This window comes from Anarrhichthys ocellatus, unplaced genomic scaffold, assembly GCF_004355925.1.
Source record: "Anarrhichthys ocellatus isolate YVR2014 unplaced genomic scaffold, GSC_Weel_1.0 scaffold44, whole genome shotgun sequence".
NCBI classification, from domain to species: Eukaryota; Metazoa; Chordata; class Actinopteri; order Perciformes; family Anarhichadidae; genus Anarrhichthys; species Anarrhichthys ocellatus.
The window spans coordinates 3,809,080-3,832,332 of record NW_022280074.1 but is presented as its reverse complement, the minus strand read 5'-3'; the positions used below and the strand labels follow the sequence as shown (position 1 = coordinate 3,832,332).

The window sequence follows — 23,253 nt, the reverse complement described above, 5'->3', positions numbered from 1 at the left end:
CCGCGGATAGATATCACAGAATGTCAGTAAGTGGGGGGGGGGGGGGGGGGGTTGGTGGCGTTCAGTTGAGCGGATTATAACCGTCTGGCCGATTTACTGTATTATTCCTGTAATTCTTTTCTCCACAGACGTGTAATGTTTAAATGACACTGAATATTTGAAGCATTCCCCATCCTGTAGTGGTACTACATGGCAGCACTTATTTATTTCTAAAAGGGGCCCAAAACATCAGTTGTTTCTTTTAATTATTTTTCGTAGCCATAATATAGCCATGGGACCAATATACATAATTATATGTCTAGGGCTGCCGAGGATTGTTTTCAGTATTGATTCATGTTGCAATTAATCATTCGGTCTACAGAATGTCAGTAAATACAGAAAACAGACCATCACAGTTTGACTTCTTAAAATGTCTTGTTTTACCCAACAATTAGTCCAAAACGGTAGTCTGCGTATGAAGAGCCAAAGATATTTAGATTACTATTGTAAAAGGCTGGAAAACCAGAAAATATCACATTTTAGGAGCTAGAACCAGTATTTTTTTATTTTTCACATTTTGCTTGAAAATGTATTAAACAGATTAATCAGTTATCAAAGTAGTTGCAGATTTGTTTTCTGTTGATCGACTGATCGATTAATCTCGTGTCATTTTCCAAACAAAGTGCACAGCGTTGAGCGAAATGCCAACATGCTCACAATGATAACATGTCGATGTTCGGCTGGTGTAATGTTATCACACCATGTTAACCATCTTAGTTTAGTGTGTTATAACATTGCAAATAAGCACTAAACACAAAGTACAGCTGAGGCAGATGAGAATCTCTTAAGGTTTGCAGGTTGTAAAGCATTAGACAAATAAACATATTGCCCTGATGGAGGTGAGAGGATCACCAAAGTTATAATGATACATCCTTGGGTGAGCATGAATGTCTGTACAAAATCCCATGGAAACCAATTCAGTAGCTATTGGGATGTTTCAGTCTGTGACCGACAGATATTGCCATTCACAGTCACACCGCTAGCACGGCTAGACAGCCGAGAGATTCCAATTCAAACATAGTACAAACAATGGAACGCGTAGCATCAGCAGCAAAATGGGATTCCAGATGGACTTCCCTTCCCACCGTGCTGGTCTGGTCCTCTTGCCTGGTTAAGACAGACACAACTCTCTCTGCAACACAAACTTCTTTGCTTCCAAGATTATAACAAGCTGTGATTCGGGCCTCTTACATGTGAAGTGTTTTTTTGAAATTTCTTTTCAGCATTAGTCTGCATCTTCTTTGTTTTTAGTTTTTATATCACACAAAAACTGCAGGATATCCTCTCAGGGCGGCCTCCCTTCCTGTCAGCCTACAACTCAGCCTCGAAGCGCGACATGAAACAGGATATTCCATTACACACAAGCCTTTTTTTAAAAGGCAGACGTCAAAGTGAAGATCAAAACTTTGATTTGTTGGGGAGGGGAGGTATTTGCAAAGGCTCTGCCTGCAGGGAATGGACCCATGTCATCACTGTGTGGTTTGGTGGTGAAATGGCCACAGTGGCTTTGATGCTTTGGATAAGTCCTTTCAGCTTGTGCAGATAATTCCATTCGGCTGCTGTCTCGATGTGCAAGACAAGGACAGGACGCCCACTCCCGCCCGCCTGGGTTACAGGCTGCATCTTGCCAGCCGCCCCCCCCTGATGTGCCCAACAACATAAGCGATGTCGCACCTTCGCCCACACTACACACACACACACACACACACACACACACAAACACACACACACTTGCATCACGCCAAACCATCACACGCACACGCTGCCTTCCTCGCCGGGGCTAATAACAGTAATAGCACTGGCGTAAATAGTCTTGGAGGGGTGCTATTCTGCAGTTCGATGCTTGCGTTTTTCCTGACTGTCACACTGAAACCCACCCTGCAGACAGCTGCGGCGGCTATTTCGGAGATCCTTGGAATCCTTTAATTTGCGTTCTCAATATACACACAGCAGGGGAAGATGGATGTCAGAGATCTATTTGTTTCCAATGTTTTTTTTATGAAATGTTATAAATACAGTTTCCAGAGCCAGTATCTTTCTATCATTATCTGGTCTGCTCATGTTTCCTGCATGCAGGAAGTGATGATGACTCCCTCTTAATGCCGTGCATGTCCAGAGATAATGGCTGGATGTTTCACTCACAAGATGAGGTCGCGCATCGGCGGCTGCCTCACTCTCTCTCTGACTCTGCCTCTCTCTCCGTCCCGCTTATCCCACAGGCTCCCTGACAGACGGACGCAAGTTTGACTCGTCCCGCGACAGGGACAAGCCTTTCAGGTTCAAGATCGGCAAGCAGGAAGTGATCCGAGGCTGGGAAGAGGGTGTAGTGCAGGTAGGCCAGAGAACTGAACGCAGACCGCACATATCAATTATGCACTTCCATTTAAGCTTTGAGTCTTAACATGTCAGTCACTAAGCAGCTTCAACAGTCACAATTCAGAGGCAAAAAGCAATTCTGATTGCAAGAGAAGAAAACGCATTTTGCTGTTTGTTCAACTGCTGATATACATTCATTTGTTGACATAGTTCCATTATCGAGTTTTCCCCCCACAAAGGTTTCCATTAACGCAGCAAACGGTGGGTCAATACAGAACGGGACGCAGCGCTTTATCTCACACACTGAGCCCTGCAGCATTTTGACGAGGTGGCTAATGATTGGTCCTGTAGCTTCATGGAAGTGTGGCTTCATGTTCTCCGCGTACTGTGTATATGGGTTAGAACGCCTTTAATATCTCACTAAGGCATCTGCTTAAAAATGACAGTTGCAACATCAAATATTGTGCAATAAAGAGTGGAGGAGTAGATCACTTTCACTGTGCCCCGTGGTTTATTATCCAACTTCGACCTCCATAGACTGACTTTTGATCGGATTAACTGTAGCTTATGTTGTTCTCTCTCCTCTGTTCTTGTCGCCTGTCTCCTCGTACCTCCAGATGAGTGTTGGTCAAAGGGCCCAGCTGACCTGCTCACCCGACTTTGCTTATGGAAACAAAGGCCACCCGGGCATCATTCCTCCCAACGCCACCCTCATCTTTGACGTTGAGCTGCTGGGTTTGGAATGAAACAAACTCACGGCCTGTTTTTTAATTTTAATTTTAATTTTTTAGTTCTGTGTAAGTATTCTGCCACAAATTACAACTGGTTTTACAACTGTTAGCGACAAATCACATTCTTCCTGTGGCACGGTGAAAGTCATTAACATGCTAGTGCTAATCACAATAGCTCACAAAAGTTTTTTTTTCATTTCCTCTATTTCAATAAGTCACAATGCTAACATGTTCATGTAGTGTAAATGTTGAGATGAATCAGCTACATTTGTGTAGAGGGCTAAGCTTAACAACCTACATTGGGTGTTTCTGCGCTAGGTAGGTTGTTTAGCTCAGCACTCTACACAACTGTAGCTAATTCATCAAAATAACTAGCTAAGTTACATTAGTGGCATTTATAGTGCACTCATCAACCACTACACCTACACTACTAACTATATAGCAAGAGAAATCACACAATATACAGATGTGTTACTGAAGAGGGAATAAGCTCTCCGAGCTAGCTAGCTTGCTAACTATCAGTTAGCAAGCTAGCTAACTCAGTTGCTAAGGAGGACAACAAGTTTACACAACTGTATGGAAACCATTCCTCTTTTGTGAAACAGTTTACACTGATGAGCTTAGGGTAATAATAATAATAATGAATATTGAATATTGAAATAAATGTCTGTCACTATCTTTTGCCGAATGGGGTAACACAATAGTTAGTGAGCCTGTTGCACACTGATTAAAGCCATTGCATTTGCAGAATTACAAGCTCTCTTGCGACATTCCTACGGAAAATTACAAGCGGTGCTCTCTGGGAAGTGAGATCCCAAAACACACCAGAAATGACTGCTAAATTGCCATAGGTGCCCCAAATAAGAACCAAACAAAAATCTTTCAGATTGTAACTTTATATAAAATTGGGTGGTGCAATGCAGCGAATAGCTACGATAGCTTTCCTCATTTTTGTCTCTTTCTCTGTTACCTTTTTTATCAAATTGTATACCTCTTATCTTTTAAGCAGCGAATGGTGTCCCTGGTTTTCACTACACAAAGAAAATCAACTGGCAGAGACTTGTATAGAGTGGTAATCCATGACACCAAATGTTTCATTGGCTATTCTTCAAGCAGAGGCCATTTGAGAACTGTCCTTGGTGGTGCATCGAATGAAAGTTTAAACAACTGAGATCTGCGAGTAAGCTGTTGAAATACACTTTATTCATGAGCCGCGCTGTTGGAAAAATCCAATCCACAAGACCAAAATTGAATAGATATGGACAAAATTAATGAAGATGTTTCTAGCATTAGAAATGATGCCATTTGGCCGATGTCTTTGAGCGGTCAGCGGTCGAGACGAGCTTTGTGCTAATGTTAGATCTGCCTCAAACTGATCTAGTGTCAGTGTGTTGTCAACCGAAGCATGTAGTGTGGTTTTACATCTGTAACGTTATTAGTTCAGGCACACTGTCATTTGTGCTCTAATCCTAAATGTCCCCTCTTGTTGTCTTCACAGGTGACTTCCTACCTGGGTAACCCGGAGAGAAGCTAGGAGAGTCTGCACTTGATTCTATACGAGGCTTGAGTCTATAGTTCCACTACTTATTTCATAAAACTACAGACAGTTTATGTCATTTTGTCTCTGTGACTGAGTGAATTCTATTTTCCATCATATCCTTCCTACATAAGAAACATGGGCCACCTTACAAACCTCCAAGTCTTGAATTCTTTCGAATATTCATTTTCTTAATGTTTTTTCCAAGTGTTGGTCTTGCATGGTTACGCTGAGAAGTACAAAAACACCAAATAACCTCTAGTGGCGACATTCATCTCTCACAAAGTCGACGCGCGCTAGCATAACTGTGTTCGAGAGCTGGCGCTTTGTCGTATTACAGGAACGGAAAAAAAGTGTACAAAAATAAAAGGAAAAGCACACATTTGTATCCCTATCCAGAAAATCAGAACAAATGGAATGAGTTTCTGTTAGAGAGAGATGAATGTTGAGTTCAGTGGCTGCCTGTAGTGAAGCGTCAGGTCATGGGAGGCCTTCATGGTGCAACACAGAAACTGAGTTTGCTACATGAAATGGCCGTTTGAAGTGTGAGCTAGAGAGGCGTAATTGCTGTAAAGGCGAACCAATCGCAGTTGTAGATTGTTCTGTGTGCCTACATCTCTTCACCAGACACATGGTTACTACCTTGACCCCTCTGCATGTTCAAGGCCCGACCGGAAACCCTAGTAGTATGTACACGTTGAAAGCTTTGCATTCGATTTGCGTTGTTATTGCCTTCTTATATCGCCAAGTCTTTAAACCCCATTTAAAGCCATACACAGGTCGAACAGTGCAAGGACAGGATTTGCGTTGACGCACATCAATTGGATTATTCTTTTTCTTAGTAAAAATAAAAATAAATAAATGGGAAATGCTTGAAATTGACAGGGGGTTGAGGAGACAATAAAATTGTGACCTCCCCCGTTATTTTGTGTAACAACTTCAATCATGTATTTTTCAGATGCCAACTTTCTATCTCTGAGAAACAACAAAGCTAATGTACTGTATAACGATCTATATGATGATAGATATTGTTTTTCCTTTTAGTTTTTTTGTCCCCAGTGTCAGTGAAGTACCACACTGCCTAACTGAAGAATCAGTGTTGTGGTAGATAAAGAAGCTGACACATGGGCATCCTAGTGGTTTTGTATTTCAAATAAATAGTTTTAAATGGAGTTTAATGAAGGAATATGCTGGCCTGGCTGTCAGATATTGACCGTGGCTGTCGATGTTACATATTGGCCAAGCTGCAGGTGGTGCGGCAGCAGTCCACCTCTGTACTGTGTAGTTATTTGCTGATACGTTACTGTATGCAGACTAAACCAATGATGACATATTTAAAATAAAATAAGTGCTCTCCACTTGCATTTTGTTTTTATTTTTGTTTTTCTGTTTGTTTTTAAATAATATTTTATTATTTTCTTTTTCCACAGCAACAAAGCAACACAGCGCAGATATCGGCAAATTGCAAAACAGGAATAAACTAAATAGTTAACATACATGGATGGCATTAACATGCATATGGATTGCATTATACATATTTGTACACACCCCAAAAAAACAAAACAAAAAACAGCAGTAGGCCAACAACATCCCCAGGAAGATCATTTGATTACCCTTTAAAGTCAGCCGTCTGAGAATTGAGCCTGGAAAAACTGAGCTAAGCTCCGAGCAATGCTTTTTCTTACAATTAAGTAAATAATCTAAGTACCTCTTCCTCCGCTGCTAATTGAAAGCCATAGATCTGCTGCTGTGCCAACTCAAAGGGCCCCCAGAAGGTCGGATTTGCAGCCGTGCTCCTTGCACCACAACAGTTTGACTCTGCATATCCTTGGCAACAACCATCTTCAAGGTTAAAAACACATTTTTGAGTGGTTTACAAAACACTAAACAGTCATTGTTGTTTTTTCTTTCAACATGAATGAAAGCATATTGCTTAAAAGGGGCTCCAATTTCACACATGCAGGTCAGCTTACTAGTCATGAGGATACTCAGTCCGTGAAAACAGTTAGGTAATGTCTTCTGTGGCTCTGAGGGAGCTTTGCCAAGTCTCAGGAAATAACACCGATGATGCCATTAGCCATTGGCTGCATTATGGGGAATGCAGTATCCAGTATTTTTTGCTTACGTACTAAAAGTCAGGATATATAGGCTTGTGTGGCACCCTTGTGTGAGTCCCCCAAACTTTATGGAAGTTCAATACTGAATCACTGCACTGCCCCTTTAAAATGAAAACCCAAGTTATTTGGTTTTTAATAAGTAACTTTAAATCCGGAGATTTCTGTTCAAACAAATGATCAAAGGGTTTAAAAAGTCCAAATAAGCCACACTGGAAAGGTTCCACCGTAGGCTGCATGATTTCCATAATGAAAAAAGGACAGATTTGAATTCTGTACTGTCATTACTTATACAATTGGTAGCTCTAAGTCAGTGCCCTTTTATACCTTAGAAAGAAAACTCTGTGATAAATAAAACGAAATGGTGCTCTGATCTTGGCTTCTCCATGGGATCATATTTAATTTATGCTGCCGGAGTATAGGGTTTAAAGGAGGTTCTCTGATAGTAATTCTATCCAAACAATACAATCATTTGGTTGATGAATGGTGCTACACATTTTCCCCGCTATGACTTGCATTTTATTTAAACTGTTATCCAGGCTAAAAATATAGTCAAACAAAAATAAGGGACAATGGAAGAAGGGATACCTGAGATAAGATTTTTGAGGATTATCTTGGTTGTGGATGCTGTCTTGTGTCCTTGTGTCTTGTAAAGCCAGATGGGCTGGGTGTTATATGGTGGACACTGAAATCAATCAATGAAGGAGTTGATTAGGATCCATACTTCTCTGGGAAAAAAGTCCTAGTTTTGTCAGGCAGTCAGAAAAATACAGTAAAAGAAACTATTCCCGGGGAACAGGTTTTATCATAAGGGCCTTACATTTGGTTTGGGATAATCAGCTGTGTTATAGATCCGGACCGGTCTAACGTGCCATTACTTTAACCCGGCCCCTGGCAGAGTACAACAACAGAAGACACAGAATAGGCTCAATATGCCATCTGTGTTAGGCATGTCATGGTGATTATCACACGGAATGTTTCTCGTAAAACACAGTCAAGGCGAGTCGAAAAGTGTGTGTGACCGATACGGGGCGTGGCTTAAAACGTCAACATTGATTGACGTGGTTTGCAAGATCAGGAAGCCATCAGTGACATCACTTTCCAGAATTCCCCTTCAGCACGACGAAGAAGAAAGAAACATAAACACAAAGGAGTTTGCTGCTGTCGGAGATTCAGAAGCTGTTGTTTGCACTAACTTTACGAGCAAGAAATTAAAGGTGAGACTGTTTCTTCCAAACCGTTGTACCAACCCTTCCTTAGCGGTAACGGTGTCGTTTACCTAACAAGCTAACGATGCAGCTAACGCTAGCACTTTGCTTCCTTGCTGTTTATGTCGGAACAAAGACTTAGCTAAAGGGTACTAGTTTTGTCTTCGTTGTTATATCTCAATGTGTTCCAATGTCAACTAGCGTTGACTAGCTTCTAGAAACGTCTGTCTGCTTAAGCCAGCTAACAGCGGCTGGTTAATTGTTAATGGCTGTGCAGTGAGGCGTTAGCGTCGATTAACAACGTTCAATTATGTTACATAGTCACATGATTGAGACACGCCACTAACTTATCTAAAAAAGTTATATAAGACGTTTACCTCAATATTAGAATATGAAGCAAACGCAATTATTTTTATTGTGCTATTAAGCCCTGCGTATTATCTCTGAGCCTGTGTTGTTTTAGCGTTAGTACGGTAAGTTAGCTGCCTTATTTGTAAAGAATATAACGGTGTGTATGTAACGTCTGACCTCGTGCAATACAATGTGGCCCATTTTAGGGGTCCAGTAGAAAGGGCGTGGGTCAGTTCAGAGCAGGACAGACGTCTGCTCCGTTTTTACCGTTGTCTGTCCTCCCTCCCTCTCTCTCTGTCTCCCTCCCAGCGTTGTCAATAGACCGGAATAAGCTGCCAAGAAGACTACATTCTTCTATCTAACCAATTCGTTCAGGCTTGCTGAAGTTAGCCCTCTTTCCTTTCTCGGTTTCACTAAAGCTTTTTCCTTCGCTAGCTAACATTGATGGGAAGCCACTTTCTGAGATACTCGCCAAGCTTTTTACCCCCATTTATCTCTGCCTGTTTATATACAAATGTAAGAAATGTCCTTTTACATTTCCAAGAAAGTCACATGTCCACTTCATGTGAACTGCTGCAGAAGTGACTCAAGGATTAGGTTATGTCATTGCAAAAGCGCCCCAAACTAATTTTTTCCAGGCTTATTCACATACACCTCCAGCCTGCTAGTCTGAATGAGGGAGGGATATGAAGAGAGCAAACAAACTAACAAACACAGCTCTAAAATAAACACTGGGAGGTATTAAAATGCTCCTCTGTGTCCCCTTGCACAATGATGCTCTTGTCTGCGAGGACTGAGAATAACAGAGTAGAGTAGTAGCTGGAGTAGCCGGGAGAGTGGCAGTAACGTGATTGTGGTCAGAATGATTTGCTTATTTTAGGGACTCAAGCTTTTTTTTTTCCTTCTGCTCACTGTTGATCGGTCAACCACATATCCTACCACTGTGTGCACATGACATATCAATGTGGACTTTTTTTCTGTGATGGGTTATTTTGGAGCGGTAAGGTTGGTGTATTTGCTCTTTGTGGAACTCATACGTGATGAGGTCAATCGATACAAAGGGAAGTGAGTCAGATCTTTTGACCTGACCTGACATGACATTTCATATTGCCGTCTTTTTTTTGTCTGTCATCAGGTAGTTGGCTTTTTGTAGTCCGTTAGGAGGCTGGTCATGAATCACGATGTCTGTATTTTTTAATTTTTTATTATACGGTCATCCTCCTCGCTTTATTTCCCTTTCCTTCTATTGAGTAAGAGTTTATGTCTTGTGATTGTGAGTCAGCGACACACTGTTGTCACACTGCGTTTGTGACTGGCAAACCTGAAGTGCAATCATTTAGCTTTTTAAGATCATTGTGCCTCTGTTTTAAGGAATCCAATACATGGGATTGGTATCAGCTAATAATGACTTTATGTAGGTTATTTTGTATTGGCCATGACATCACCAATCCACATTGAATACACCGTCTTTGTAATTTTTGAATTCAGTGTTTCCCTCTATCAGCTCATTCATTCCGACATAGCAGGTCACCAACTCAGTCTGACCGCACGTTACCTTATGTTAAAATAAGTTCCATGCAGTGAGGTATACAGATTTTGAATTCAAGTCCAAATAACTTTATTTGAGTCTGAGTCATTTCAAGAAGGTAAGACCAACAAAGAGTGGGGTGGAGTTATCAAGAAAGGGAGACAGGAATATTTATTATAATGTGCTCAGTATTAGAATATACCCCGAGTTGAGCTATTGGAATTGGCAGTAAGTCATTTTTTTCAAGCAAAAAAGTACAGGTTCTAGCTTGAGTCAAACACGGGATGTTTATAATTGAATTGTATGCAGCGTAGAGCTCCAGTATTCTTAGTATTAACACTAGATGTAATCCGTTTGCTTTAGAAGCAGCAACTACTTTCTTTTTTTGTCTTCCAAATAACTACACTGTGGCACTGAGAAGTGCATGTCAAGCATTCTCTGCTGTGGTTTGTGCTACTGCATCCTGAGCAGAACATCTGGCTCTCCTCGACCTGCTACATTTTTGCTTTTATTTCATCCGTCAGTCACATATGTCACCTGTGTGGCAGGTAAGCAGCGTTTAGTTTGGGTTTGTCACTCCAGAAAACCAAAACAATGAACAGGATGCTGCTGAAAGTTGCATACAGCAGCAGAGTTGTTTTTTCTCATCGGCACCACATAGCAACCCTTTCACATTACAGAGACATTTTATTCAATGTTAACATGTAGTGTAGCTTATTGGAGTTTAAAGGTAGTGTGAGGTTATCCCAGTCCGCAGTGTGGTGAGGCTTATCTGGCTGCACTCAGACAGCTATGCCATCCTCCCTTTCTCAAGGTCCTCCACTCACAGCTCTGTGTGTTTCCCCCTCAGATGTCCCTGTATCCATCCCTCGAGGACCTCAAGGTCGACAAGGTTATAAAGGTAAGTGTGTCTGGGTGAATCGATGAAGACGGAGACCTATCTGGAGATGACCATCTCTGTAGTGTGTAGTGGTCTAACCCAATTTTTATTTGGCATGATGACGCATTAGCTTGAATAGCTTCCTGATTGTATGTTCAGTAAGCAAATATGATTCTAGCCGGTAAAGCTGAGAAAATGTAGTACATAGAAAAATCGGCGAGGGGTTAAAAATGCACACAGATTTGTGTAAAGTCAAACATTTGAGAGAATGACTAGTATTAAAGGGGCACAGTAGCGATTTTACACATTACACATGACAAAGTTTAATCGTCACAAGGAGTATCACACAGCCTCTGAAACGGTTGCATAATGTCTTCTGTGGCTCTGGAGCTTTCTCAAATTTCAGACAGAAAGCCTGCTGGTGATGTGGGTGGGGGGGGGATCTAATAAATGATTTCATGCAGTAGCATTATGAGAAATGTAGGATCCAGTGTTTTTTGATGCTTGATCAATGGAAGGGACCAAACGTCCGGATGTCTCAAGACAAGAGGCCTCTGCTTAAGTCCCCCAACTTAATTGAAGTCAGTAGAAAGTCAGATCAAAATAAATCGTATATCAAATAAATCCCAGATAACTTTTAACATTGAAAAATGTCTTTATTGCCTTTAATCTCTAGTACATTGTTGTGGAGGAAGAAGTATTCTAGCAATCTGATTGCTGATATTTGTATTGCTGTGACCCACAGTAAAGTGTTCGAGGTACACTCGACTCACGCATGCTTAAAGCCATTCCTTCAGGGCTTAAGACTTCATTCTTTTAAAGGACATGCATTTCTAATGAAGATGAATGTTTCCTTAACAACCCTTCAATCATTTTTCTCTTTTTTTCTTCTCATTTGTGTTTCCCTGCCTTTCATCCAGTGTTTACCTTTTCATGTCCACGTACACTTCCACTTGACTGGTGTGTCTGATTACTTTCTAGGCCCAGGCTCAGTTTGCCCAGACTGCCACCCCCATGCCAGCCATCACTGAGGGAACCTACCAGCCTCAGCTTGCCACCGCTGGGATGCCAGGATCAAGTGAGTCTCACATATGCTGTTGAAAGTTGTCAGACTAGTTTATCCCTCCATTGTGTTACTAACTTCAAACTCAAGAAAATCAGTAATCTAATTTCCTATGTCGCAACAAAGACGCCGTCACCAGTATCTGCTATTCATTTTACCTTGTTATTCTGTCTCTTGTTTCTTATGCTGGCTGTTTGTTGATGTCTGTGCTATTGGTTGGAGAAGAACAGCTCTGTAGTATTAGCAATGGATAAAGATGACTGGGGTGGGAGGAGGACTTGTGGGGTCTTTGGACAATAACATGAGTGAATGGGTCCCCCACAGCGGCTATGATTTCTCTCTCTTTCCCCTCTGTGTTTGTGACTCTTTGTTTCTCTCCCATTGTATTCTGCTCGGGGAGGAAATGTTTTTTTTCTGAGTTTGTATGAAAGTAGACATGAACTTTGCAGTAAGCCTGGCTGAGATGGAAGAAGAGAAAGAAGATTAAAAGATGGGCAAGGGGCCCTGTTAGAGATTACAGAACACAACTCTTCTACTTATTTTGACTCACTTCTCCCCCTGTTCCCATTCTCCCACTCATTCAGTTTCTCTTTTCTCTGTTTGGATGCAAAGTCCGGTGGGCTTTTGGTCTTTTGATTTTACCTCAGCAGAGCTAGCTATGAGTCACCATGGAGACTGGCTGTGGCAGTTGTGCAGGGACAGGGCATGATGGGAGAATGAGAGGAGGAGGAGTTGATTTGAAAAGTAGGAAGGGAGGGAGGCGGTGGAGACCCAGGGCAGTGAGCTAGAGGACAGATGGGAGGTGAAGGGGGACTGATCAGCATCGCACCACAGCCAAGGCAGATAATGCTGTAGATTGCATCTGCTGTTTTTAAATTGCCTCGTCATCACCCGTGGACCGACATACAAACGACGTAACACTGAGCCCTGTGCTTCCATAGGTGAGCAATACACCCGCCATGACATGGTTGCGTTACACACCCAAGTCACGGCTACTCACGGTCAGAAACACTGGTGAAATAACACCAGGGGCAGATTTGACTGTTAAGCGGCCTGGGGCCCCAATACATTTATTATAAGGTTTAGATGTGAAATATATTGAAAGATGTTACTATTCTAACTTATTATTATTCCCTGAAATAACTTATAAAAAGCACTTAAAAAAATATGCAACTCAGCTGTATGCTGCTTAGTGTGTACTTCTATATCAGGAAAACATTGTAGTACTACTGTAGCTATTCAAAGAAGAGTTTGTTTGATCCTCGATGTGCTTTAAGACAGGAGTCCATATTCTGAGGAACTGAGTAAGATTGCCACAAAGCCTGTACTTCAGTCTTTCAACATGTAACATCACCACCAACTCCTAAAACCAGGTCTCTGATGAAACTGGGGGCCTGAGTCACATTTCCATAGTTTCAAAATGCTTCTCTTACCATACACAGTGCACTATGGTCTACATGTTTTTGTTCCGTTGTGAAATACCCGAGTAAAGAAGTTTCAGGGTCAGTTGGTAAGTTAAGGTTTGAACCTGTAGAGTACCACTGGAATAAGACACCCCAAAAATGGTAGAATGATACACATCGACGTGTTTGGAAGCTCACCAAAGTTCCTGATTTGGTTCCAGGGTTAATCTACCCCTCTATAAAGCAGCATGAGATGAAAAGAGGAGGGCAGGAAATATGCCAGGAAATATGCGTTTTAACTGGGGTAACATGTACTTGATGTACTGGAGGTATTTTTACTAATTTCTAAGTCTTGAAGGTTTGGCTGCCTTCAGTGGCCAGCCCTGGGGGGCAGGTCAGGCCTGTCTCTATTTTCATATTCATAGAGTAATCATGGAAAAAGCATGATGACCCCCAGGCCTTCCTTTTCCCTTGACATCTGATGGTGGCTTTTAGAGTTTCTAGGTGATTTACATCCCCATATGAAAGGCATAGTGACAGCGTCCATTGACTAAAAGAAAGACTATACAAAAATCTTGCCACGGAGATCATTTTAACAGCATTCACACATTAGCGGAGGTATTTTGCCAGCAGTAAAATGATGGGTTAGTATGGCAGAAGCGTTCACAGTTTGAGTTGCTGCGGTAGAGTGGCGCTGTTCCTGTAGGCTACCTGTCTCAAGGGAAGTGATGAACAGTTCGGTTGTAATGGTATCCAGCATTCCTATCCAGGCTATATCCAGGATCCAGCAGCCAAAGGATCCGCTGTCGGCCCGCTGCGGCCGACATGATGGACTGCAGAAGCCTGAAGCTCCGCCTCCGCTGCTACACAGAGTCATTGTCATACAGACCTAACAACAACAGTGGTGCTGCCAGTTGTGGCAGTTATTTTGAATTTAGGACAGGCCGTCTATGCCATCCCAATTTAGGATTCCTAATTTTGGAAATCACCAAATTAGGATCGTTCTGTAATAGCTAAATTCCTATTCTAAGATAAATGCAGTTAGGAAACATGTTTGAAAAATCCTAAATGTCACCCTAAACTCGGATAGGATAGAATTTAGACTAAGGAAGATTCTGTAATGGTCCTAATTTACTGACTGATTTGTAAATAGGGGATTACGGTCAGGGGTTATCTCTCAAATACTATCGGTGTCAATGAATTTGATATAACACAGCACTACACTATTTAAAAAAAATATTATTTTTTACTTGTTATAAAACGAAACGTATCCTTTTCTTAAAATAAATGACTTTAAATATAGTCGTTAGTGTTGAATTCCTCAATCTTTTAGATGACTAAAATACAACCTCCCCCTGTAGTTTTCCGCTCAGCATGTTTTGCTCTCTGGCTGTAGCTCCATGTCTGGTCAGATATTTAGGCTCAGGTGCTGTGATGGAACACTTAATGTTCAGGGGAAAAAACTGATTTTCATAATTTGCGTCAACATTTTGACAAATTCCACGACAGTCCTCCGATTCTATTTTTAACATCAAGTTCCGCGATTCGGTCGGTCTTTTGCGCATCGTGGAAATCATATAGCTTTCCCAAATACTCTAGCTCAAGATAGACTTCTGAGAGGAATTGTGTCACGACAAGAACGGTGAAATATTGGTATGAATTGAATAAAAGAGCGGAGTCCATCCCCAAGTTCATTGATATGCATGTAGATGTGGAGCAGGCGAGAGTGGGAGACATGTTTTCTGAAATAATGAAACGCATTTATTTTTTTATCAGTGCTGAGTGGAGGAGTACAGGATGAATCAGGATCTCTTATCATTCGTGCTTTTAATGTTTGGCCCACAGTGTGTGGGTGTTTCTCTCTGTATTGTCTGCACCATGAGCACAGCGGTCACCTGTACCTGTGCAGTGGGGGATTTCTGAGTGCTTGGGTGGAGTGTGTATGTGGTTGAAGGGACTTACTCAAACCATGTTGACTTTAGAGATGACTCCACCTGGTACAAACATTGCACAGTCATTGTTGTTGGAACAAGAGAATAAATACTGAATATCGATAAGAGTATTGACTTAGCATCACTGAGCTACTTCCTGGAGCTGTGTATATAGATGTTGTTGGTTGATTTGTATTTGACTTTTGAGTTATTAGTGTTATCTGCATTCTTAATCAACCCTTAAATAATGCATGTTAAATCTGTGTTCAGCTCACACTTTATGTATTGTGTGTGTTGTTGACGATCTGACTGTGACTTTGGAATAATCAGCTCATTACACAATACTGATCTTGTTTATATTTGCTTTATTGAAGCATATATACAGACTTCTGATGGTATGTAAAGAGATTTCCCTCAAACAAGTGAGAAAGAGGGTTTGGTTGCATCACACTTCATGTCTATGATGAAATATTCTATTAACACTCATTTGAATTACCACAGTCCGACAACTTCTGTTATATATGCGTGAGCGCGCACACACACAGAGTACCCGAGAGGTACGCAGCAGTCTGTACTGTAACTCCCATTAGCAGATGGGGCTGTCTGAGATGCACTCAGCCGTGTCATCACTAGAGGCCCCTATTGGCCATGGGACATCAGAAGTAGTGAGTGATGAGTCAGCAGACAGTCGGTGGCAGTATAAAGCGGGCAATAAAAGGTGTCTTGAGAAAGTGTGAGTCAGCGCAACCACGACAGGTCCTCAAGCATTCAGCCATAACTGGGCACTCAAAATATGATGCAGTTTGCTGCAGCAGAATGCCAGATTAGCCGTGGACAGACAGAGTTGCGCAGTCACACAGACACACGGCCGATCTCATGATCCTCCCGGTGATATGACAACACAGATATGATGGGTTATAGTGGGACTGGCCATGCCCACCCATTAACTTAAATAGAAGTGTCAGCAAGAAGTCTGGCTCCAATGCAGAATATATCGCTGGCACAATGACTTAATGATCCTTCCTTCTTTTATAGGTTGCTTGGAGAGACAGTGAAACAGGAAGCCAGAGTTCAATCCTAATCCTATTTACGTCTGTAATAGTGTGTTAGAATAGACTTACCCACCCCTTCTCTTCTGCCCCTCTCTCCATTCTCAAAGGCCTGTACCCGGACCTGGGGGAGCTAGGAGACTACATGGGTCTGGTCCTCAACAGTGAGGAAGTCCAGAGGAACCTGGCTTTGATGCCTGTGGCTGACAATGTAAGTGGTTATGTATATCCTGTGGCGGTGTGTCTGTGCATGCCAGCATCTGAAAGATGAAAGAAAGGTTTATTATTTTCTTTATTCAGCCCCCAACAAGTGACAAGAGTTGAAGCAGTTTGTTAGACTTCACACAGACTCCGCTGGAGAAAGTACAACGTATTCAATAGTGCTCCCCAAACACCTGTAAACATACTGTGATGTGTATAATGAGTGGCGTCCCACATTGATATCTTCATTTCATACAAAATAGATCGTTTTTATTATTTGGGTCAAAGATGAGTCAAATAAAACATTCAAATTACTTATTTAATTCCAGGTCACATTAAAGCTTCATCAGTCTTGGGTGAATAAAACATGTTTTTAGTAAGTGATAGGAGCTGTAGATCTATCGCAGCTCAACGTTATTTTATTCCTGGAGACCCACAGTACTGAGTGACTCACCGCAGGCCTGGAGCAGAGTGTGGGAGGGTGTGAGCTCTTCACTCCCCTCCATTTGCGTGCGGGCATCGATGTGTACTTGTGGATCCTGCAGCATGTCAAGGCTCTCACAGCGCCCTAGCTTGGCAGCTGGCAATGAACCATCTGTGTTCTCTGCCATTTGCTGATATCTTCATACCCTTTTTATTTTTCTAGTGTTTTCAATTCTTTTCATTGCTGGTTCAGAGCATATTAATGAGGAAGTTTCTCAAAGCAGTGCTTACAGCATTCCTGATCCCATCCACTGGTGGAGGAGGAGATGAAATAGAATCCTCCCACGTGCCTCTATTCGGTGCAGCGTTCCTTTTTATGTCGAGCTGAATTTGAATGCAACATGCCTCGTTAATCCTTTCTTCCTCCCGCCTCTGTCTCACCCCCACTCAATTTCCCCCTTGTTCTCTCTCAACCCACCTCCTATACTTTCTGCACCTTCCACGCTGTCTGCCTCCCCCCTCTCCCTCCTCAGCAAGTGGCGGTGCCCTCCCTCTCAGGTGTGGGGGGGATGGTGCGGCCGGTGACGGGGGCGGATGTCGGCATCAGGAGGGCAGAGGTCCGCCCAGGGCTGCGGGAGATTATCCTCTGTAAGGACCAGGACGGGAAGGTGGGGCTCCGGCTCAGGGCCATCGACAACGTGAGTCAGCATCACTAACTCTTTGATACGCACCTGTCCTCTGAATTATTCACCCCCATGACAACGTACTGAGGACCTCTGCTACTCTTCCACTCAACATCTGGTTCAGACTTCACTTGGTGTAGATATTCAATGTTTAACCCTCTATTTAGAGCAAGGGCTTGTCAATAAGTTTCTGACAATTAGGTGACTACTTTTCAGGGTGTTATTTACAGGAACATTTATTTATTGAAATCTATTTTAACCCTTTGTGCATTCAACACAAAACGTTGCTTGAATGTCCTTGCGTGACAAAAATGTCTGCGCCAAAGAATGGACATAAAATTATGTATTAACATTATATTGTGTGCAATATGAACGTACTTAAAAAAGATGGTGGACAAAAACCATAATCCTGTTTCTGTGAAAAAATACCACAAAGATGAACCAAACTGAAATATGGGGTTAGTCAATTCAAGGGATCATACTAAGTTTAAGTCTTTAGAATATTAAAACTTTTGATAACTGTGCCTCCATGCAACCCAACAGGTAAACAAGACTTTCTATCCTTCAAAATACATTTCATAAAGTGACAAATCAAATGTCATCTTAAAATCGCTAGCATTCATTACCCTGAGGTTGTTTCACAGTAAAGGCGTACCGCTGCGTCCTCATTAAAACATGCAGGAAGAGACGGTAGCAATGGTGCAGAAAATCCAGTCGTTGGGCTTTCTGTCACAGTTCTTCGGTAAAGAGTGATAAAGAAGACACTATTATCCACAGGGGAGTGCCCTGAAACTGTAACACAGGCATTAATGTGGACAAAAAAATCATATAATCTATAAGTAGTAACAGACCTGTTTTTATCAACAATTAACATCCCTGGGTCATAGGTGAATGGGTTGTAACAGTACAGTATAGTTAACAGGCTGAAGTTAGCTTCTGAAACAGGGACTTGGTGATGTTTGTTATCAGTGCTCACAACAGTGAATAATGAATGTGCGGTAAGAGAAACTCAAACAAAAGAACAGGTTTTGATACTTATCCAGCCTGCGTCTGATGAATGGAGTTAATTATTCAGTTTGTGTTGAGTTGCACTCGTACAGAGTAATGAGTTGGTAAAAAGAGGAGATTCAGTGTATTGGTGATCGATGTACGGATGAAATGTCGCAGCACACTTGATTCAACAAGGCGCTCTTTTGAATCAAATAATTTCAATACATTGCATGGACATCAAGTAAAAGTGTAGCTCATTCATTTTCAAAGAATTGTTCTTTTGGTTCCGTTTGGTTTCATTTCTTTCATGGTTTCTAGCAACATTCCATCTCCTCTTTCCCCGCTGTGTCCTTGCCTCCCTTCCTCTGTTTTGTCTCCACTATCGACCTCCGTCTCTTCATCCATTCTTTGGACACATTTAAAATGTTTTATCTGTGTCCTCTCTCAGGGAGTGTTTGTCCAGCTGGTGCAGGCTAACTCCCCTGCTGCCTTGGCCGGGCTGCGTTTTGGTGACCAGGTCCTTCAGATCAACGGGCAGAACTGTGCTGGCTTGAGCGTGGACAAGGCCCACAAGGCATTGAAGGCTGCAGCCGAGACCCGCATTGAGCTTGTGGTCAGGGACAGGTGAGGTTTACCCGGTCCATACCAGACTGTAATGGTTCACTCATACGTACAGTTTGAATTAGCAGCTCAAAGGCGTGGCTCCCTCTGCTGGCTGCTGCATCACTTTGCTGCTCAGCTCACAGTTTAGTTTTCACAAACGTATCAAATAGAGTTTCTTGTTATCTTGTATGTTTCTATCTGTTTCCAAGTTCCATGTCTTTCTTGATTATGATTATACATTTCTAGATATACTGCCAAAATAAATGTCCCATAAAGCAAAGCTGTCCACCAGTGGATCGCTAACCCTTTCTGCGTGTGTGTCTCTAGGCCGTTCCAGCGCACCATCACCATGCACAAAGACAGCTCGGGCCACGTGGGATTCATCTACAAGTCTGGTAAAGTCACCTCGCTGGTCAAGGATGCCTCTGCTGCCCGCAACGGCCTGCTGACCGAGCACTTCATCTGTGAAATCAATGGACAAAACGTTATTGGACTCAAGGTCAGACACTTGTCTCTATATCTATAAAGAGTCTTTTTATTGTCTGGTCACTGGTGGATATAAACAGTGTACTGAGTGCTCATGAGGAAGTAATTAATGTTCTATAAGACAGAATGAGCTCTATAGGAATACATACAGAACATGTGTGACGCCTCTACACTGTTTGGTGGCTAATATTGAATTTTGCGTTGGGGTGGCTGCTTGCATACTTGCAGAATGTAGTGTAACATCGGGAACATGCAAAGTGTTTAAGTAAGTGCAGCATTCAGCAGCTCCTAAATACGAATGTGATGTTAAAAGGTCATTAGTTCGTATCAGTAATGTAGCCCTTTAGTCTGCTTTGTCCTCCAGTGTTTTCTCTGGTAGTTGTGTAGTTTCATCCTGCTCTGTGATGAAGGCTTTGAATGTATCCTTAGTCTAAGTGTTTAACCCTTGTGCATCCCTTTAATGAGAGGACAACAATGTCTGAGTCCTGATCATAACTACCAAGTATTTATTTTACTTTTTTAGAATTTTACCACTTTAAATGCCAGCTTGTTTACTTCATGCCACTGATGTTATGGAAAAAAAAAAAGGCACGCACAAAAATGTAAATATTTTTTGTATTCTAAATGCTTTCACAGTCTGGGATATGTCAATGATGAGCAATTTTTGTGCAGTGTCGGATAAAAAAAACAAACAAACAAAGAAAATTAGCATATATAGGAAATGTATTGCCCTATGCGAATTATCAGGAAGCAAAAGGCAAACGTGAGTAAAAAAGGCTCAATCTATTGGAAATATTTAAGAACTACAATTTTAAAGCCAGATATAATAGAATATATGATTTTATTTTTTTTTAATTGTAAAAATTTTACTTTTTTTTTTTAATATAGGGTCGAAGTCCAACAATACCTCCCACCTTTTACCAAAATGTATGTCATATGCATGAACACCGCTAAAATCATCGAAGATTTTCAAACTGAAAATGTCCCTGGTGATGCACAAGGGTTGAGAAGCCTCACTGTGATGGTAATTCATTGACCACACGAGGTCCTCACATGTCTCTGTTCCTGTGTGAAAATCCCAGGATTCTCAGATCAAGGACATTCTGACCACCTCTCCGGCCGCCATGACCATCACCATCATGCCCAAGTTCATCTATGAACACATGATTAAGAGGTAGGACTCCAGTGAATCCAGTGTCTTTACCAAAGCTGTCTAATCAATTAGCTACTCGTTGGTTTAAATGTCTTTACTATTGGTCCTGTAAGTTTGAACATGAAGTGTATCATTTTATTCCTTGCAACAGAACGGGTATGAAAGCGACCCACAATTTTTGAGGTGGACAATTTTTAAAAATTGGTTCAATATTTAGGAAGTGCGTTGCAGACGCTGAACGGCTGTAATCATATTGGGCAATTGCGCACCAGCAATTTACATCCACTAAAAGTGCTTATTTGTGACAATGGCAGGATCTGATTGTTATTATAAGTGTCTGACAACATTATAGAAAGGACCCGATATAGAAATGGAACATTCTTCTCTCTACTTTGCTGTTCTGTCATGTGACTTGTTGCCGCGAGGGAGAGTTGGAGAGAGGAGTGCCGGTGTTGTTGGAGATTGTCGTGTTGGACGACAGAAAGCGTAGCCCACTGTTGTCTAAAAGATTTTAAAGGCCACGGCTGAATATTAAGCCCATTTCAACAATGTGGATGCAACGCAAGATTTCAGAACGAGACTTCTCCGAGCGCGACGCACGATAACAAACAGACCGGTTCAAGTGAAAGGTACGAGAGTGGTTTTATTTCTCCGTAGGGCTCTTACCATAATGTTGTCGGACACTTACAATAATAATCTGAGGCAAAAACAAGCACCTCTAGTGAACACACATTGACGATGTGATTACATAGCCGTCTGCAGCGCTCTCCCTAAATACTGGACCAGTTTTAACATTTTTTGTCCCCTTCAGTCACTTAGACACCAAAACATGGGGAATATACAGGTTCACTGACAGCTTATGGATGTGATTTCTTTCTTTCTTTCTTCAGGATGTCGACCGGTCTCCTGCGGTCAGCCATGGATCACTCTGTCCCAGAGGTGTGAAAACCAGGACTGTAAACTGTCAGGATGTCTACAATACAGAGAGATCTCTCGCTCTCTTTTCCTCTCTCACATCTTTCTCTCTCTTTTCCTGTCTTCATACCAGACCACCTCCTGCATCACAATCATCGCCATTGCTATTTCTCATCTTTAACATAATGTTTAAATGCCTTTTTGTTTTTCTATTCTTCAGTTGTTTAGTATAGTCTTTCTACATTTCCTTTATCTCTGTTGACACATCTATTACTTTTTATATGTTAACCTTGTAATCAAGTCTTTATTTTTTGTTTTTTATTTGAGATCAAGGACAGTGTTCTTTTTTTTTTTTTTTTTTTTTGAAAAGCCATGCACACCATCATGAGTCCAGAGCTTCCTCCTCATTTTGTGGAGACGAATTATTGGCACGTGACGTTTCATCTTGTCAGAATGCTGTAAAAGCCAATGGTCCGTCATCAGAGCCCTACCGTGTAGAGTAAGGCTGTGCTCCCTGTCCCTGCACTTGGCCCCAATTGTGTGTTCGCAAATAATCTGATCTGAAGTAACACTGTGAAAAGGATTCTAGACTCCAGTGTCATTTTTACTTGGCCAGTAAAAACTAATAATTTTTAAGTGTTGCTTGTAGTTCATACCATATATTGGTAAATAAAATTAGTGTTGATTCTGGCATCGAGATTAGTTGTTTTTAGTACTTGTGAATAAGGAACATTCTAATGTACGTGCGATGTGGCAGTTACCACCTTTGTCCAAGAGACATCATTTCCTCACTGCGGGCAAATGTCACAGTGATGCTGTGGTGTGTCGCATTAGTAGGTACTGGAGGAACACTGTGCACATTCCAGGGGAAAGGTGTAGGGAGAAAAGAGGCAGCGGCAGATGTTTGTTGCTCCATGCAGCTGGGACTCAACCCTGTCCGCAAGCACCATTAACAGCTATGAGACGGTGAAAGGCACACGTCAGCGAGATCACAGTGCGCTGATGTGATTGGCTTAGCTGGAGGTCAGTTGAAGGCGTTTGTCGGATGTGGGCATGCGCTTACAACTGTAATTTGAGGGAATGTGTGGTGTTTGTCTGGACAGGGTCTGTGCTGGGCGGACCCACTAAGTGCACTTTCCACTACCTTTTTTAAAAGGTTGTCTTTCCTGTATCCATTTCAACAGTGAACTTCAACAGCGGTTTCTTTTTTTTTATTGTGTTTGTGGTGCCTCATGTTAATGAGAGAACTCATTAAAACCAACTTGTTTGTTAATCATAGGAAACGGCTGAAATTTGATGCTGAAAATCATGTGCTCAAATGGAAGGCATTCAAACTCCACTAAATTGGGTTCATTCAGTGAACTTGCTCTCCTCTGCTCGTTGTCAGAGGACGTCCCGCTGTAATATTCCTCCCATGACTGATGAGCACAATGAGACTGAGCAGAGCTCGCAGTTGTGAATTTCTACTTGTTATATAAAGTTGCTCCTTTTAATGCTGTTCATGTTTGGATGCATGTATTCCTTTAATTTTCTAGGTATGCAATCTGAAAAAACATCAGTGTCATTCTGTAAGAAAATCTAAAAGTTTATATACGAATGTAACCAAGATAATATTGTAAAACAAATAAACAGTCTTTCTGTTCACCTTA

General features: G+C 41.8%; 2 protein-coding genes across 2 annotated transcripts in view; both read left to right on the top strand.

The window, feature by feature from the left end:
* fkbp1ab (FKBP prolyl isomerase 1Ab) overlaps nucleotides 1–5,981 on the top strand; it is a 7,193-nt gene extending 1,212 nt beyond the window's left edge. Inside the window, exons 3-5 of the mRNA XM_031868711.1 lie at nucleotides 2,259–2,371; nucleotides 2,973–3,152; nucleotides 4,585–5,981. Coding sequence (XP_031724571.1) covers nucleotides 2,259–2,371; nucleotides 2,973–3,101 — 242 coding nt within the window. The 3' untranslated portion in view covers nucleotides 3,102–3,152; nucleotides 4,585–5,981. The remainder of the gene's footprint in view (nucleotides 1–2,258; nucleotides 2,372–2,972; nucleotides 3,153–4,584) is intronic.
* A 1,811-nt stretch (nucleotides 5,982–7,792) lies between these two features.
* sdcbp2 (syndecan binding protein (syntenin) 2) lies at nucleotides 7,793–23,253 on the top strand. Its single transcript, XM_031868710.1, has 9 exons — nucleotides 7,793–7,954; nucleotides 10,675–10,725; nucleotides 11,686–11,782; nucleotides 16,261–16,361; nucleotides 17,308–17,472; nucleotides 18,896–19,071; nucleotides 19,378–19,549; nucleotides 20,619–20,710; nucleotides 21,580–23,253. The coding sequence occupies exons 2-9, from the start codon at nucleotides 10,675–10,677 to the stop codon at nucleotides 21,632–21,634; spliced, it is 909 nt and encodes a 302-aa protein (XP_031724570.1). The 5' UTR covers nucleotides 7,793–7,954; the 3' UTR covers nucleotides 21,635–23,253.

Coding starts and splice junctions, on each gene's coding strand:
- sdcbp2 (XM_031868710.1), top strand. CDS start 10,675: ATGTCCCTGTATCCATCCCTCGAGGACCTCAAGGTCGACAAGGTTATA. Junction 11,783..16,260: donor CGCTGGGATGCCAGGATCAA/GTGAGTCTCACA, acceptor CCATTCTCAAAG/GCCTGTACCCGGACCTGGGG. Junction 19,550..20,618: donor AAAACGTTATTGGACTCAAG/GTCAGACACTTG, acceptor TGAAAATCCCAG/GATTCTCAGATCAAGGACAT.